Source organism: Miscanthus floridulus, chromosome 8 (assembly GCF_019320115.1).
Source record: "Miscanthus floridulus cultivar M001 chromosome 8, ASM1932011v1, whole genome shotgun sequence".
NCBI classification, from domain to species: Eukaryota; Viridiplantae; Streptophyta; class Magnoliopsida; order Poales; family Poaceae; genus Miscanthus; species Miscanthus floridulus.
The window spans coordinates 213,997,850-214,017,501 of NC_089587.1; the positions used below are offsets into that span (position 1 = coordinate 213,997,850).

General features: G+C 43.0%; 1 protein-coding gene and 2 pseudogenes across 1 annotated transcript in view; 2 read left to right on the plus strand and 1 right to left on the minus strand.

The window, feature by feature from the left end:
- The first annotated feature begins 520 nt into the window (after positions 1–520).
- LOC136478114 (PLAT domain-containing protein 1-like) lies at positions 521–3,881 on the plus strand (annotated as a pseudogene).
- Positions 3,882–9,762: 5,881 nt separating this feature from the next.
- On the minus strand, positions 9,763–14,400 carry LOC136474888 (uncharacterized; annotated as a pseudogene).
- A 4,309-nt stretch (positions 14,401–18,709) lies between these two features.
- LOC136470607 (uncharacterized) overlaps positions 18,710–19,652 on the plus strand; it is a 40,547-nt gene continuing 39,604 nt past the window's right edge. Inside the window, 3 exon segments of the mRNA XM_066468392.1 lie at positions 18,710–18,965; positions 19,099–19,278; positions 19,281–19,629. Coding sequence (XP_066324489.1) covers positions 18,710–18,965; positions 19,099–19,278; positions 19,281–19,629 — 785 coding nt within the window.

Consider the following 19,652-nt stretch of genomic DNA (forward strand, 5'->3'; position numbering starts at 1 on the left):
AAAAAAATAATTTCTCCTCTCTGCAACTTCTTTCGCAGAGTTATTGAGTTAGCGCTTGGCAGGGCTTCACCTAAGAAGCTAGAAATCAGAAAAACTAAATGAAACCCCTTTAGAACTCTTGTTGAAGAGGATCTTATTCTTTTACAGTGCAGTGTAAATTTAAGGTCGTATTTAAGAAAATATTTGCTTAAGATGCATTGTTGCTTAAGGTACATTGTCACGATAGTTATGGTCAAAAATAGCAGCATTCTATTGCTTATGCTACTTTTTCTATCACATTATGGGTACCCCGCAAACCTCTATAATTCGTACACGACGGTGAAGGGTGGCCCTGGCACTATCGTTCACACACACACCAGTTCTACTTGTACCGCGCTGTACGTGGAGCAGGTGACATGGCCCCTTGTGCCAAGAACTTCTCCTTTGAATAATTTCTTTTAGAGTTCGAGGGCAGATTGCCCCGGCCTTTTAACTCCTTTGAATAATCTTGAGATCGCTCGATGGATCCGTGCCAAATCGGCGGACAAAAACTGCGATCGGATCGGACCAGCGCCACAGTGACAGTGGGTCCCACATATGCATAAACTACACTTCCGTCCTATATGATCCGCACCGCATCCGCTGCTCACACTCATCCAGTCGCCCCACACGCCGATTGGATTCGGATCCTAATGGCCAAGCTCGCCGTCCGCCTCCTCCTCACCGTAGCGGCGTCCGCCACAGTGCCGGCGCACGGCGGCGTTCCCCCGACTCAGATCAAGGTAATCGCCCGTCCTTTCATGCGTTTCTTGACACATTCATCGATCACCTGTCGTCGCAGCTCATCCGAGGCGCGGACGCCGGCGGCGTGGCCGGCGACAGCATGGAGTGCGTGTACACGGTGTTCATCCGGACGGAGTCGATCTGGAAGGCCGGGACGGACGCGAACATCACGTTGCAGCTGGCCGCCGCGGACGGCAACGGCGTGGGGATCTCGGACCTGCCCTCCTGGGGGCGGGCTCATGGGGCAGGGCCACCCCTACTTCGAGCGCGGCAACCTGGACATCTTCAGCGGCCGCGGGCCCTGCATGGCGAAGCCGCCGTGCTGAATGCGGCTGGCCTCCGACGGCGCAGGCGCGCACCACGGCTGGTACTGCAACTACGTCGAGGTCACCGTCACGGGCCCTGCCACCGAAGCCGCGCCCTACGAGCTCGAGGCCGTTCGCGACGTCTGCGGCGGCGGCGGCGAGGGCGTCGTGGCGGCGTGACGTGGCCGGCGGCCGGCAGAGGAGAGTGTGCACGCGCGCCTGGATGGACCTGGGGTGGCTTGGTTTGTTGGTGACGTGTCGTAATAAGTTGTGGGCCGTGACGCGCTCGTGATTAGCGTGCGCCACGATGCATGTGTATGTATGATGATGAACTGGAGTCGTGCGCGGCGAGTCGAAAAATCGGTAGGCACCTCGCGTGATGTGTAGCGGGTAGGTTTGGTTGTTTTTGTAGAAGATGGACGTGTTGGATCTTGATCCATGTTTCGGGAAATGGTAATCCGCGTTATCATGCGTGTTTCTTGCAGCTACCAACGCTTGGATTTGGATACCAACTGAAGTTTCTCCGAGATCCCTGTCTTTATCATTGACAGCTCCGACCTTGATTTTCATCCTAGTTGAAAAACTATTAAGCACATCGATGAAACAAGGATGGCAAAAAATGCGAGGTTTATCAAATAAATTGGGTCTAGACACAGACGCCACATCAGTCCATCAACCCTCAGGTTCGTGACTCCCGTAGGCTCCTTTCTTGATTAATTGTTCGCCAATCATTTATTTAATTCTATTTGTCTGATTAGCCATCTGGATTTTGGTAGCTGTGTTGTTGGTGACTCCCGTAGATTAGAATATTGTTTATTGTTGCAGATCTATTGGCCACATTAGCCAGAGTGCGTAGGTGTGTAGATCCTATCCATTTTAGGTTGTGTCAGGTTTGCTGTTTTTAAAACCAAATTCTTGAATGTCAGATCCCTTGTTTAGTAAATTCCTATGTTTCTACTACAAAATATCGTAACTATTGTATGCACTAAGCCACTAAATCAGTATACATTAATCTTATGATAATAAGCATTGCTGCATTACGCTAATTATCACGATTTACTGCTCGCAGTCATGTGTTTGTCCATTCTTCAGACATTATTAGTATCCCGTAGTTGTTTACATTATGATTTTTCTTGGTAAGGATTGTAACAAAACTCATTTCTGCTTAATGAAAAACGTGCTTCGGCACGATCGCTAAAAAACTAGTCACTCTGTCATTGTGTATTTTCTACTCCTCACCATAGGTAGATTGTAATTTTTGTTTTATTATTCTAGTAGATCTGTTGGTCGCTTGAGCATTCATCACAAATAGAACTAAAGAGGTGTCTGTCAGGTGTCGTTGTATATATCTTCTAAGAAAACATTTTGTGGATAGGCAGTGAGATGGACCAGTGCTTGATAGTCTTCATGCAATGGCAGGTAATTGTTGCCTTCTCCTCTTTTTGATATAGAACATCTTACTAGTAAAATTGGTCCTATGTCTGAACTGTTAATGACTCGTACATAAGGAATACAGAGTAGTTCATTCAAAAATTCTTGTATCTCACTGTTCTTTGATTTACAAAGGTAGTCTAATCAGAATAGATTATAGTGATTCATATATAAAGGACATATATATATTGTAATATATCATCTAAGGCAAAATTTTGGTTACTCCCTAACTAAATTATTGATTCAAATTATTGTAATTACTTAACAGCCTATTGGACTCCTCATTTGAGTAGCATCAGAATACCATGACCCTAAATTCTGCTAGATCCCTATCTTCATTATGGTAATTTCGATCATCCTTATTAATTTTAATCGTCAACCATAGTCCCAAATTCTCGTAAATACTTATATTCATAGTAGCCATTTCTCGTAAATACCAGTGTAAGTTATGTTGAAGGAAAATTCATAATATAGAATTCTCGTAAATATTATTAGTGAAATTCTTGTAAATATTGTTAGTATTGCCGTAACACACAATTCTTATAAATATTATGTAACTTATATACTAAAGTTATGATAATTTCATTCATTCTTGTTAATTTTTACCGTCAACCATAGTCCAAAATTCTCGTAAATTCTTATGGTCATAGTACCCATTTCTTGTAAATATCAATGTAAATTTGTCAAAGGAAAGTTTATAATATAAAATTCTCGTAAATATTATTAGTTTAAATTCTTGTAAATATCATTAGTATTGTCGTACCAAGTTGTACAGGATGAGTGGCACACTTTTCTCAGTTGTGTGATGTTTTACAATTTTTTCACTCAAAAAACTAGGCCAACCCTTGTTTTTTTTCTTTGTATAATAAAAATTGTGGCAAAAGATTTTGTCGTCCCTTCAAAAAAAATTACTACTGTTGTGCTGTTGTTTCATATGCATGATTTCGGGTGATGAAACTTTAGGAGAAATTAGCAGGCAGCTTCATGTTTTTTAGTTTAGAGAGCAGCCTTTGGCATGGTCGGTTGATCTTGTCCCTATTATGATTATGCTCAGGCTCCATTTTGTGTTATCTTAACATATTTTTTGTTCACGTAAATAAAAAAAGATCAATCTTGAGCCAGCTTATCCATACATGTTCACGTTAAGAATCATATTATTTAAGATTGTTCATATGTTTTATGATTTCAGGCAATTAGACTTCCCAGCAGAAGCTGCTTATTTATAGAGGAGCAAACAGGCATGACCGATTGAGGTTGCATGTGTTTGAGTAGTGCCGGATAGAATGTGCAAGAAAAGCAAAATGTTCAGTTACCTTCTGAGATGGCACTATGGGGATGGCATGTTGTATTTTTGTGCACTGTATCTAATACTTGTCATTTGGAACTCGAGCCAATATGATCAAAGTGAAATTGTTTCAGTTTGAACTAAGACGAATTGTAGTAACTGGCCGCAACTCCTGGATTATCGTAACCATTCCTGGGAAATGGCTTTGCAACCTAATTTATCTATATATCTCTTATAAAGCAAAACCCCACTACCAGTGGCGGATGCACGATGCGGGATAAGGAGGGCTAAAACAATGGAGATGTTGATTTGCATGAAGATTTAATGGTGAAAATAATCTTTTGCTACAGTGATTAGGATTGAAATCAAGAAATTAGAGGGGGCTGGAGCCCCCCCCCCCCCCCCCCCCCCCCCCCTTTGGATCCGCCGCTGCCCACTACATGTTTTATCTTGCACCACAGCGTTCCACATCATCAGTTGTCTCTCCATCTCCTTTCCTCACATTAGTTTCCACCGAGACCCCTACAATTGACACCTGACAAACATCTTTTGTCATGTTGGATTAATTAATCCATTAAGCACCTTTTCGTTGCAACTCAGGCCATACCAGCCCAACCATCAATTCAAGTTCGGATCCAAGCAAATGAAGTGGCTGGGGGTAAGACTGTTGAACTCCCTCTTTCTGTATGTTAAAATTTTGTATGTTAACACTAGTGCACGCTATGCATGCCTGGTTTCCATTTTTTCCCCTTCTCTTTTTGAAGTCCTAATCACCTAAGCTAGCTTCCTGCTCGATCCGTGGTACCAATATGTCAGTTTCATCATCTTTTTTCTCTGGTATAGGTACTGTAGGAGGTAGCACAAGCAACTAAAAAATATTGCAATAGTTTTTACAACACTTCTCTAAGATTTTTTTTAGTTTCAGTCTGATCATAGATCCATGTTTGAGTCTGGCACATGCCTAAGAACTAAGGAAAAGTGTAAGAGCATATGGTATTTTTTCACGAATGTGTGTTTGTAGGCAGACTTTTAAGTTCATATATGTAGAAAAAGTTTCACAGAATAATCTACCTCTTTAGTATTTATCCTTCACATTGTAATTTCATCTCTAAATCCCACTACAACGCGCGGGGAATTGTTGTAGTAGCTCTACTGCCCATCTCCATTAATTCTCGTAACTATTTGGTTCTCGGAACACTATGAAGCCAAATTATGGTAACTCTATCGTTGTTACCATCTCAAGCCAACGAAATTCTCGTAAATATTTTGCTCCCTCTGTCCCTGAATAAATAGATTTATAGAGTTGTCTTAAGTCAAACTTTTAAATTTTTACCAAATTTCTAGAAAAGAACGTCAAGATTTATGGTATCAAATTAGTATCATTAGATATACTTTAGAATATATTTTCATAATATGCTTATTTTATGTTATAGATGTTGTTACTCTTTTGTATAAAGCTAGTCAAACATAAGAAAGTTTGACTGGCACGGATTTTAGGAATTGATTTATTTGGAAACATAGGATGACACTAGCTTGCATGTACACAGTAACCACTCAGTCCAATTCGCACAAAAAAAAGTAACCACTCAGTCCACTACCTAGCTTCCAAAATTACCGTGCGGTAATTGACTTCCAAAATTACCGTGCGGTAATTAGTCTCAGTAATTATGGTTTGTTATCATTAATGACCTGGCATCCGGGTCGCAGTGGCTCGGCTTGCATCCGTACCAGCCTGGTGCCCTGGTTCGGTGGGGAGGCCTGGTGCGGTCGGTGGTGCAATCTAAGGTGTAATGTAAATGGTCTGGCTACAAAATAAGAGTATACTCTCCCTAGTATATATACCTTATATATAGATATACTAGATATATTTCCGTGCGTTGCACGGGGTCATAAATTTCTTCAATGGCCAATAAAAAATTTTACATTCCAGGTTTGTACACTAATCATAGTTCAACAAGCCCTTAAATTCTATGCGCAGTTGTTGTGCATGTTGTCCCGTAAGCAAGCACGGAACAAACACGAACTTTTATAAGTGCGTTTAGTACCACCTGTTTTATTGGTGGAGTAGTTTTTTTTTCTTCCGATGGTCGAGCAGCTTCACTGGTATAGATAAATATTTTTTTAGAAAAAACGTTCCATAAATAGCTTCACCTGACTGTTGACAACAGTAAAATGTCTATAGTACCATTATATATATATTTTTTCTTTATACGGCCATGATTTTTGCCGCGCAGCCGTGCTTCAGCATGCCACTGCCCGGGCACCGGCTCACCACCGTCGACCACCCAGTGCCACGTTCCTCATGCCGACGCCACACGTACAAGGCACAGGATTACCGCCTTGTCGCCACGGGCGCCGCACCCACGAGATCTCCGGAGCACCTCCCTTTTCTTTTTCCTGCAGCTAAGAGGCAAACCAGGCCTATCATCAGCCCAAGCCCATCCAGGCGCTCGCGGCCCAACTGCATCAGGAAGGCAGCGGCCCAGATCGTTTCCAGGCCCACGCAGGAGCCCTCTTCTCTCTTCTGTCAGGCCTCCAACAGAGAGAGCACAGCCTGCCTAAACCTGCCCTTTTCCTAGGCAGACACCGATACTCGGAATTTTCTCGGAACGGAGGAAGACGCCGATACAGATACGGCGACATACTTGAGGCACGCACACCAAATTTTTTTGGACGAAAGCTCTACTTGTTTTTTAAGTAGTAACAGATATAGATATAGAGGTATAGATTAAGGACGATGTGTCATGTATGCATCTTTGCCGCTGCGGTTAGTTTGGCTTTGAAGCTTCGTAGGCAAGCGGCTGTGAGATGCGGCAATCATAAGCCGTGTACTCCGTATGTACGTATCTCTCTGCGGGCGGGATGGAAATCATAAGAAAAACTGCCTCGCCGCATGGCCATTATGCGGTTTGGCGCCGCGCCGCCGGCCACTGCTCCCTCTTCGCCTTTGCCGTGCACTCGCCACTCGGAGATGCCGTGACTGTCACGAGGTATTGGGCGGCGTGAGTTACGCACCCCGCGCCACCACCAGCAAGCAAGTAGCGCAACTGTACGTGTTTAATACTGCCTACAGCGTTGCGTGTCCACGCACGAGTGGGCATGGTTGAGATTCAGATTAAGGTATTGTCCGGCACCCGGGACCATACCCAAAGAGCAGGACCATCAACGTGGATCCATTCGAGCAGTTAAGAGTGCGACTATAGCTCCAACCGACCCTTAGGTACGCGAACTCCGTCTCGCCTGGCCTCTTGGGGAGGGCACCGCCTCGTCCGACACCGAGGCCGCGCGCTCCGCTTCGCCCGGCCTCTGGGGGAGGGCTCCGCCTCACCTGACCTCTGGCGGCGGGCTCCGCCTCGCCCGACCCCGAGGCCGCGGGCTCCGCCTCGCCGGACAGGGTCCCATACCGCCGCCAACCACTCCAGGTCCAGGCGTATGGGCCTGGGTCAAAACTCTGACACCAAGGAAGAGACCGGCACGCCCCGATGTAACCCGTGACCGTGACGGGCCATACCTGAGGGTTCACATCAAGAACAGCGTCAGGCGTGCCGCTGTTCTGCTTAATCATCGTACGAACGCTGACAGGCGTGTCAGTTCATCACGACGTCCGTCGGGACAGAATGGAACGCCATGACCGGCAGACGACGCCTGCGCGTGGCGCCAGTGACGGACAGGGCCATGACGTGGAGCTGTCCCTGTTGACATCTACAGGGTCGGGGGGACCTGCATGAAGGAGAAGAAGGATCCGGCGATCCTGAAGGACTTCTTCTCCCTCTCATTTTTCTCTTTTCCTCCGCTGTAACCCGTGCTTTCTCTTGACCTATTAAAGGAAAAGCAGGGCGTCCCATGAAGGGGATGGACCCGTCGAGGACCGATCGAATCACCCCAAACCGATCAGAACACGAGATAAACACACAAGAACACGACACGAACACACGGCTGAGCAGCGATGGAGCTCTCAGCACCCGTTCACTCTTTCCACCAGAGACTTGGATCATTTCCCTCTCTCGTCCGTTTGTACCCCTACTACAAATTTGCAGGGCTAGTAACACGAGCAGCAGCAACGAACTGGACGTAGGGACTTTCTGCCCGAACAAATATAAACATCGTATCCTCTAAGTACACCATCCAAGCCAGACACACAATATTAGAAATTTACTCGTCGATGGTAACTCAAAACACCGACAGGTATTGACAAAAAATGGTCCATGCTGCCAGGATCTAGGTTCAGTACGATGAGAAGCAACTCATGATTCATCCATCCCAAACACGGTGCGTTTTTTTAACCCCTCTCACTTGTACGAGCGATCGTTTATACTGTCTGTGTCATCGAAATGCAGGGCTTTAAGGTATGGGATAGAGACGCTAAGCATAGCTGCAGCTTTGTAATGCCAGCCACCGTAGTGGAGCTGGAGCAGCCCATTGCGGCATGAATCTCAAAGCCGTTCATCCGCAAACGGCTGTTCGCTCGAGTGGTTTTGTATTGTATCTCTCTCTTTTCTTCCTTTTTCCTAGTGTTTCCTAGTAATGCAGTTATGCAGCGGCTTGGGCTTGTCCCGGACCCGGATAAACGATCACATCCACAGCCAGCGTTGTACAATCTACAAATCCCATTGAACAAGTCTAGGCAAGATCATGCACGGCAGAGACATGGAATTTACTAGCCTAGGTGCGTGCATGCCAGCCTTGCCTTGGCTCTGCACGTACGGCTCACAGATGGTACACCAAAACCGTGCGCATTTGGCTTTTTTTTTTCTTCTCCAGTTGCTGCCTTCAGGCTGCAGAGTAGAACAAAGCGTGTCGAGCTCCTGAAAATCATCTCAACTGTTAAGATCTGGTCTAAATACCCTCTAATAATCAGCACCTGTTCTTATTACGACTGCCACATATATATAATACTATATAAGCCGAGCTCCTGAAAATTACATATACTAGTAGAACAAAGCGTGCTTGGTTCATTGGCTCATTTCATAATGACACACTTTGGCATAGAGCAATTCTCTCCTATGCTATGCAACAATACAAAAAATACTCTTTTGATTGGATCGGCCTAAGCTAATGGTGATGAATGATCATATGAACTGCCTAGCTTTAATTATTTTTTTAGAAAAAAAAACAATCTATCTAGCTTCGAAGAGAAACCATAGTAGTATAGTATAGATTATCACTTTTCCTATAGAGCAGATGCCTGAAATCTGGGCTTCCTTCAGGCAACGCTTTTGTTAGTTGGATGGCTTCAAGATTCGTGCGCCTGGCTTGTGTGGTACTGGGTCCGTGGTTCCTCTTGGGTCTGTCTGTACTCGTTTTGGGTTCTATTTGTATTCGGATGCCATCCATTACAATCTACTCTCTCCGTCCAAGGAAAAAAATACAAATCTCGATTCCCGATAAGTGAAAGAATCTCTATGTTTGACCAAAGTTTATAGAAGATGTTATCTATAGTTGGATCACCGATTAAGTTTATTATGAAAATATATTTCATGACTAATCTAATAATACTTATTAGACATTATAAACATTAATACTTTTTTTATTTATATTTAGTCAAAATTAAGAATCTTTGACTCCTCGGGAGGGATGCGACCGTTGCATTCTTTTTGGACGGAGGTATGTTAACACCCAACACACACCGCTCTAGCCTGGTTGCCCCTGCCCTGCTCGAGTGGTCGGCCAGCCGCTCCTCTCTGCTCTCCCTCCCACTCTTCCAGTCCCAGATCTCCCCGTTCCTCTGTCTTCCCCGGCTCCCTGGCAGGCTAGGAAAGAGCGAAATCTAGCTCTCGATCGATCTGGACACGATCTCAGCAATCGAATGCGTTGTGAAAGATGCAGTAGCATCCAGCAGATGGATACTGGTTACCGACATTGTACAGGCTCACTCTACTAGGCCTCTGGTGCTAGTTGACACGCTTGAAAGTTGAAACTGGCTTCCGGCGCCAGGTGTGGTGACAAAGAAACAAAAGCACCATGCATAATACAGCGAAAAATACAATGTTGTAATTTAAACTGAGCTCTCAGGTCCTGACTAATGCTATAGTTTCAATTTAAACTTACATAATTCAGCAGTTAATGACATGTTTTTCCACGAACTAGAAAGTGTCATCTAACTTACATAACAAGGATACTGGTTCAAACATGAAATCTCAGACATAAATAAAACAGAGCAATTCAGCAAGTAGAGCAGAAACTGCCTACTTCAACACGGTTACATCACCACCTGTGTATGCATATTTGACGCGGCGACCTCTGGTTGGGTGGAGGCTGGCTAGGACTCTGCGTTCCTCTTCACGTTCACGTTCATTCATACTACTTGGATCAGGCAATATCCACCTGCCATTCAAAATTTCCCCACAATGAAAATTGATGAGAAATTTATAAAGATGGAATGAGATGTATCAGCATACCGGTTTTGTCTGTAGTAGTTGTCTTCACGAATGTGGCGCTTCATACCAGTCATTGACCAATACTCAGTTCTGTCAATCAAACAAAAGTTAAGATATATAGAGAGAATTATGGTGACTGAATCTCCTTTAACCAGATAATCGAAATGTTCATACAATTACAGTCGCAAAACAAAACCAAATACTAACACTAACATGCAATTTAAATACCAAAAAAGAAATCTAATATACATACTGCTTTGTCTTGAAATATTGCAGGATTCCACGGAGATCATCAAAATAGAGGAATGGGGTTCCCATTTTCTTGTCATAGTAGTTCATACCAAGAAACTTCCCGTCGATATCAACAAGGGGGCCTCCAATCCCAGACTAACCAAGACATGGAGATCATCAGCTTTGCAAATAAGGCTAAGGTACTCATTCATGTAACATGTAAGTGGGCAGAAAGAAAATCAACAAATAGTACCTTACTGATCTTACAAGTAGAGTAAGAAAGATGCTTGCAATCAAAAGGGCCTGACCAGCAGGTTCGTGCCCCTCTTGTAGCCATTAATGCACCTGATTCAAAAGAACGGCCCACAGCTACTACCTTGGAAGAATAATTTATTGAACATTGTTCAAGATTCACATGACGAACATAACGGCAGTTCTTGACACTGACTAGAGCAACGTTGTACTGTAAACTACAATGTTTCAATGTCCCCTCTTTACTTTGATTGTTTGGAAGCAACACCTTAATCTGCAAATGATACAATGATACTTAAGCAGTATCCTGGACAAACAAGTATCACAGTGTAATTAGAAGCACCAACCTTCAGGCCCTCAACAATCTTATTTGAACCATCAGGATCCCTAACCAAGGTTGCTGAAGTCAGAATAGTCTGACATTCATCATCAAAGTTAATGAAAAATCCTGTGCATGAAAAAAACTTTGTTCCTCCTGGATACAGTAATTTTGATTATTAGCTACTGATGGTCATAATATAAATAGGAATACGAGTTTGGACACTACTATAAACTCACCATTGAACGAAGCAAGTGCAACAACATTTTTTGATAAGAAAAGAGAAAAACTTCTATTGAATTCACCCCAGACACCATCAGGATATACATCACCAAAAGGACCATGATGAGCATTAAGCAAAGCAATGCGACCTGGTAAAAGAGACAACGGTATAATAATTGTCAGTTGTGCAGATCTGTGAAAAGGCTCAATTGCCAGATAACTAAGTGTACAAGCATTGACTCCCGATTGATCGTATCGCTTGATGTACTGGGGGGTAACCCCTAGACCCACTCTCAGACTGTGCCTTGCTGGGAACATCCTCATATGCTGAAGAAAGAAGGCTGATTAACAGACATGCTAATTCTAAATACAGTAATGTAGCAATCACATAAGTTTCTGCAAATAGTATTGTATGTAAGATTAGAAATATGTGACATATTGTGCAACCACTCATATCAGAAGTGACTAGGCTTGAATATACCCATGAACATCTCTATGTTTTAAGGAGCGGCTGATGTTCATGGTGTGCAGATCTTTTCTGGGCCAATCTATAGACATATGCTGTAGCATTTTATTCTACCAAACAATTGCACTATCTGCATGTGCATATGTAGGAATGGTTGATGATACGACTTTATATGTATATATATAAAAAAAATTTAGATCATAGTACTTCTGGATGAATGTATAGACGTATGCTGTGGTATATACTTAATTGAAATAATACATACATTGCAACGCACATGCGCAATGCGGGTATGGTAAAAACATTAATTGGTTAGCGCTAACACTACAATACAAACTGTAAAAGACTAATAATTATTTTTGTATAAATGTTATGCTTAATTTGAACCACTAGAGGACCTTACAAATAGTGATTTTGTACTCACCTTGAGGACCGGAGTAGAGTTTCACACCTTCGGTTCTTCCTTTATTCCTGTACAAGAACATCAATGAGTGCCAACCCAAAGGTGTGAAATATGCATGGTAGCCTGGACATAAAAATTCCAAGAAAACAAAGCAGACCTCCATAGTCAAGATTCACCATATCCCAACTAATAATGTGCATATTTTAGTCTCAACAAAAATTCTACGGTTTTAAGTTAGACAAACATATATGGCTACTACACAACAGAGTAAATGTGACACATGCCACTAGGACCAGCTGGTCCTGTTTGGTCTTTCAGTAGAGATACCGAAGCATCAGGTTGTTATTAGGGGTAAACATTAAAAGCTGCTACTAGAAACATAGATAAGCAAATTGGAAATATATTGGCACACCTGAAAGTGACAGCCTTCACCTTTTCACCAAAAAATACTGACCTTTGAGGGGATGTACGTAAATGCTCCCACCCTTCAAGAATTGTACTCCTTGGCAAGATAATGGGTCTTTCCATATCCAAAACAAGGTTCATGCCAACAAAGTTCCCATCAAAATCAAAAGACGCACCCCCCTGCCAACCCTAGAACAAAAAATAAAGCAGCGGGAAACAAGGGTTACACTGAAACAAAATTTATAAGGAATATGCTTACTTTCACAATTGACATTCTCATGGAAATCTTAAATGCTACTGTTTAACAATAATTTGAAAATACTTAGAAATGTAATTTGAAGTATGTTCCATTGCAGATCTAACCATACGAAATCCATTCAACTTAACTATAATAAAGTTTAAAAGGTATTAGAGGTCAAACTTTTTGCAGTACAGTCAACAGTGACGAATAAAAGTATAAAGGTAAAAAAAAAAAGAGGGAATACAATGGGATTTTTTAAATGATTTAAACACTCATAATAATGCAAGTGTACCTCAGAAAATTTACAAGTAGAGAACATCATAAGACAACCACCAGCTTCACCATTGTCATATCCATCTGAACGTCTAACTTTGCCGCTTGTGGCCATTAGTTTCCCAGATATGTCTCGGGCCACTGCTACTACCTTAGTCTCCGGCATCAATTCCACAACATGATTGAGAGGTACGCAATAAACATCAAGGGTGGTCGTAGCTTTGACAAAAGCAATTTCATGAGCCAAATCATATTCTTCCAGAACCCCTATGACAACTTTTCCTTCATAGTGCACTTCAATCTATAATTATAAAGCAAGAAAACAGTATAGAATGGTTACATTTATTTTGAGTAAACAAGGAAAAATACTAAATGGTCCTTATCAACACCAACCTTAACGTTACTATGGCCTTGTTGTAAAGCTCTAACCAAACTTGCTGCAGTAACAAATTTTGTGACGTTCCTCCAGCGTTCTATAGCTACGCCAGAGGATGCAAATAGCACTTTGTGTCCTACACAAGATCATAATTTATATCATTCACATCTAACAATGTTCAATTATCTGAAAACCAAGGGTAAATCAGTGTAATCACCATCAGACAAAGCAAGTGCGACAACACTTTTAGACAAATCTGTTGCAACTTCTTCACCCAACTCACTCCAGATACCTTGATTGTCCCAGCGTAATTCATCTAGTTACATGATACAAGATATCTGTGAGTGCTCTAACGGTCATAGAAAATACATGCAGGAAAAAAAAGGAAGAACAAGCAGACCTGTAATCAATGACTCAGTTGTCCCACCTTCCCCACTGCAAGTTCTTTTATTTTCATTTGAGGATTTCGTGGGATCAACAGCAGCTCTCTTACTTGCTACCATCTTTCAAACTGAAGCAGAATTAAAGAAAGTGAAATGTGAGTCAGAACCAGTAAAGTTTGGAAAAAATTAATCCGATCAATCAACAATCTAGAAAAAAGAAATGTTCACCACAAACACATCTTGCACCAACATGAAATAAAATTGTTTAGTTATACTAATCACAGCTCCTTTGCGGCCAAAATCGCAAACAAATCAATAACAAAATCTCACAAATACAAAAGTGTTTGTGTCAGGATGAGAAAGTAGATGCAAAAAGGCAAGATACGCCTTTTCTGTTCACTAGCAGGATGAGAAAAAGGAGACGCAACACGGCAATAGCCATCTTTCCTGCAGATCGAGGTACCAGGCAGCGACTCTGCACGAAAGGGAGGGCGCAGGACGAGGGCAAGCGGTAGCGCGCTCGGCGGCGTGAATCGCGCCCAGGCCGCGGGCGGCGTCTGCGCCTAGGACTCTGCGGCTGCGGGAGTGGCTGGGGCCTGGGGATCGAAGAACTGAAAGATTATGGTTACAAGTTTCTATATATAATCAAGCCACCGATGGGCCGAATTGTTGTGAACCTTACGCCTGCACCACCGAGAAAAAAATAGCGGGTCTGGTTTGCGGGGATAGGGGCCGCGGAATGGATCTCATCCCAGTCCCGCCAGCCTCGACGAGGAATTATTTCCTACCAATTATTAAATCCTTGCAGGGTAAATTGATCCCAACCCAGTCCTTTAAGGTTTATTCGGTTAGTCTCCAAGGCACGTTTGGAATGAAGAAATCCAAAACGCAGGAATAAAAAAACACATAAATAAGGTATGATGAAAGTGAAAACTACGGGATTTTAAAATACAGAAACAGAAAATTTAGGCTGTTTGGAACACAGAAATTTATAACATAGGAATTGTAATATGTTAGGCAAATATGAGTACTAATTGTAACATGTTACTATTGTGGGACCCATGCACTTACTCATCCACCTGCTTTTAGCCGCAGACAACCATGCATCTGATGAATTATTGCCGTAGTCACCTCGGGCTTCCGCGAAGAAATCAGAAACCAGAGATTGGAGTGGAGTTTTGCTTTCCCGTGAAACCACAGAGAAGCTACAGTGTTCCATAGGAAATGAAAGATTACTTTCCTGTGTTCCAAACGCTCTATTGCTCTCCCGTTCCTGCGTTTTTATTTCCTTTGATTTTCCTAAAAAATCCTTTGTTCCAAACGCCCCCTAAGAGGGTTGAGGGGGATTCAATCTTCTACGGTGGCCTTTGGATTGTGGGAAATAGGTGGTAGATAGGGAACTGAGGTAGGATGAAAACTATATCCAACATTTGGATTGTAGTACAGGGAAATTCATTGAGATAGGGAAAGGAAAATCAGTGCTTCATTTCCCACGGATTCTCACTCTGTACGTTGTTGGTTTCAACCAGCCCAAACCAGCCAATCAATAGTATTTTTCTCTCACATAAAACCAGCACCAACTAATCCAATTTAACCCAAAAACCAACCAGCGAACAGGCCGTCTATCCACCAGGTTATGAGCTCTGGCCTCTGGCGACGCGCTCCTTGTCGACCTCGGCCAGCAGCGTCTCGCCTCGCTGCCTAGGTCGCATGGGGACGCACCATGCTTCACTGCGCGGGGCCAACTGGGCTCAACCTCGCGTCGTCGCGAGGGACTGCGGAGCTGCACCTCGCCTAGCCGCTTTGCATGCCGCCACTTTTATAAAATGCTTTGAAAAATAATAACATAGTTCTACGCTATGTGATTAGCAAGTTAGAAGCCAGAGCAAAGACCTGTTTGGTTTCTTAGATAGAATTTTAGTCCCTGTCTCATCGAATATTTGATACATGCGTAGAGTATTAAATATAGACTAAAAAATAACTAATTACACAGATTGCGACTAATTTACGAGACGAATTTTTTAAGTCTAATTGGTCCATGATTTGACAATGTGATGCTACAGTAAATATATGTTAATGATGGTTAATTAGGCTTAATAAATTCGTCTCGTAAATTAATCTCTATCTGTGTAATTAGTTTTATAATTAACTCACATTTAGTCCTTCTAATTAAACTCCAAATCTTTATGTGACATGGAGTTGCTAAAAAATTTTACATAGTAACTATCACATCGAATCTTGCGACATATGTATGGAGTACTAAATGTAGATGAAAAAAAAACTAATTACACAGTTAGTCGAGAAATCGCGAGACGAAACTTTTGAACCTAATTAGTCCATAATTAGAGACTAATTACCAAATACAAACGAAATGCTACAGTGAGCCAAAATCCAAAAATTTTTTTGGTCTAAACGCACCCTAAACTTTGCGCTCCCCTGGAACCTGGTTCATAAAAAAAATGCTTACTCAGACTACAGCGACGACGCCCTGCCTCGTCACAATCATCATGAGTCGAAAGCGCGAAAAATCGGCGAAATGAAATGCATGCTTAGCTCTCTGCATTCATCCTTCACGCAAGTGTTGCATTGTGCGTATAATAATTAAGTTTGCCATCCATTCTGCCATTTTGAGTGTGTTAATTTACTGGCTGAATCACTTATGGCGTGTTTAGTTCCCACCCCAAATTCCCAAAAAGTACTACAGTAGCCATCACATCGAATCTTACGATACATGCATAGAGCATTAAATGTAGACAAAAAAAAAATAATACACAGTTTGGTTGGAAATTACGAGATGAACGTTTTGAGTCTAATTAGTCTATGATTGAATATTATTTGTCAAATAAAAACGAAAGTGCTACAATAACCCAAATTCTTAAATTCGGGGAACTAAACACGCGCTTAAGATCGGCTGAAACACGGAACTCGTCTCATAATCTTATGTACGTACGTCAGGACGTGTACTAGTTGAATGTAAAATGTAGCAGAGCACCGGCGGCAGTAAAACATGAAGAACTTGCATCGGCCAAGAACCGGCTCGATCCAATCAACATTTTACTGCATAGTACGCCAGTACACGGTCCAGTTTCACATCGCCAGCGGCATCAAGGACCTGCAAGGCAGTAACCCTGTAAAATCTGAAGCCACAGACACGGAGTAGTAGAAGCCACAGACCTCCTGCCGAACCGACACGTCTCACGTCATGTTGGGCAACAGACAGCCTACGACTACGACGAATCTATAGCTCTCAAGGGTACTGTGACGCCCCCTGTCTCTCCGCGGACGCCCTTTACATCGTTGGAGGATTAATTCATGTACTCCACCGCGCTATATATTCTGATTGGTTTCCGAGCTAGGTTAGACTGGTCAATGCTGATTTGTTGTGAGAGAAAGGCTGGTTTGGACTGGCTGAAATTAATAAATGAACAGGTGATTAATTACTACTGTACTCCCCACTGCTCTCAACTTGGCAAGAACGAATACAACAACGAAATCTGCCAAACCATGCTGTTTGTTTGCTCTTGCTGTGACATTTGATATCGGAGAACTGGCATGCAGGTCATAAGTAAAGTTTGCTTGCATTATTGCAGGAATGCGGCCATACATGCACGAGAGCGATTGGTGTTAAGAACAAAAAGGTCTTGCTTGCATGCGTGTTCACCCGAATTAAAAAGTTATGAGCTGCTTAGAGCTTTGCTACGTCGCTCGGGAGGACCACCGTTAAATTTTTTTGCTGCAGGTGTTAATAAAAAATTGTAATTAAGGGTAGTTTAGTACTTTTTCCAATGTACAGATTCTCATCTACAAGCCTAATTTCACGGTTGGTGGGTGAGCACATGGAAAGCGAGGTGGTGCTGACGAGATGTGTCTTTAAAGTGGGCGCATGCATGGATTTGACAGGTCTACCACACTACGTACTGGTACGTTACTGTTTATACTTTTACCACAAGCCCGTCCTAGACTCCTAGGCCTCTCATTGCCACTTTTTTGAGATACATGCATGTGGAAGTGTCGCCTTACGCTGCTGCCTCGTCACAATCATCATGAGTCGATCGAAAACGCGAAAAATAAAATCAGCGAAATGAAATGCACTGCATTCATTCTGCACGCACAAGTGTTGCATTGTGCCCATAAGCTACCGGCTGAACAAATTTTTTTGGGGGGAATTAGGGTCGGCTGAAACGGAGTTCGTCTCATCTTAAGTACGTGCGGAGTGCGTCCTACTCCCTCCGTTTTTTTATCAAGTTTTGTATTTGGTTTTTGGAAATAATCACGATTAGATGTCGTATTTGTGTCTAATCTTTTCGTTCGGTTAAATAATGCTTCGTTTGTTGTGCGCCATGCGCAAGTGCCGGGCGGGATGCTGCGAATATTCTGTGGGTCTCCATGAGCTTGCATGCAGCCATACAGGGAGGCAGGGGCGGATCCAAGGCCCGGGCTGCCTGGGCTGTAGCCCGGGGCGCGGCCCATTAAGTCTAGGAACAAGTTTCACAAAAAACACAAAAAAAAAGCCTTGGCAGCCCAATAGCCCCCCTGGCATGAATGCAGCCCAACTAGTATTCTAGTTAGCCCTGGCCGCATGGCAAAGCACGCAGCGCAGCGACCCTTGGCCTGATCAGCTTTTCACATTCGCGCCTTGCTCCGTGCGGCCTGCGCGATTCGACTCCCTCGGGAAGTCGCGATCGCGAGTCGGAGTCGTGACCTGGCGACGTCGCCCGCCGCCCGGTCGATCTCAGACTCCGCCACTCCGGCCTCCGCGATCTTCAGTGGGCAGCGGCACGTCGTCCACTGTCTACTCGGTCATCCTGCAGCCCTGCTCGGCTGTCCCTGCAGGAAGCACGCAGGTGAGAAGAGATCCAATATTCCCAATTCCCATCCCTAATTCTTTCAAGTCTGTACTGTAGTCTGTAGAGTCAGGTGTCTAGAGGATGTTAATTTATAATTATTATTTCTTAATTCATATCCAATGTGTTTTAGGATGGAAAGATATTATGCTAAGAAAGATGCATCAAATAGTAATACAGGAAATACAGGAAATAAAGAGACAGAGAGTCGGCTTGAACAGAAAAGACCGAGGATTGAACTTGATTTGAGAGATATAGTTGATGATCCAGGCAATAGAAAGCCAATTGATGAGTTTCATCATGACATTAGGGATGAGGCTAGGAGAGTGTATCTACAGAAAGGTCCATATAGGCCAACTGGTCATAAGTTTCCAAAAACAAAAGTCAATGGTAAAGGTCAAGCAAGAGGATTTGTTGGATCATGGTTTGATCAATTTGATTGGTTAGAGTACAGTGTAGCCAAGGATGCAGCCTATTGCTTTTATTGCTATCTCTTTAAGCCACAACAAATTGGGTTTCACAGTAATGATACATTCACTAGAGTTGGGTTCAGAAATTGGAAGAATGCAAAGGATTCTTTCAAGGAGCATGCTCAATCAGTTGATGGCTTTCACAGTAATGCAACGAAGCGTGCACTTGACTTCAAAAATCAGAGACAAAGTGTTGAACATGTGTGGACTGTGACAAGCGCAGCAGAAGAGGAGGCATATAAAGCTCGTTTAACTATTATGTTAGGCATTGCTAGATTTCTCCTTTTACAAGCTCTAGCCTTTCGTGGACATGATGAGTCTAAAACATCAAAAAACAAAGGGAACTTTCGGGAGATGCTTGAATGGTACAGAAAGAAGGATCCGAAGGCTGCACTTGTGACGGGTGAAAATGCTCTAGGCAATAATCAAATGAGTTGCCCAATAGTTCAGAAAGATTTGGTTAGGGCTTGCGCAGAGGAGACAAGTGAGTTAATTAAAAATGAAATTGGAGATCGTTGCTTTGCGGTGCTTGTTGATGAGGCTCGTGATGCATCTATTAAGGAACAAATGGCTGTGGTTGTGAGGTATATATCATCTCTTAATTTGT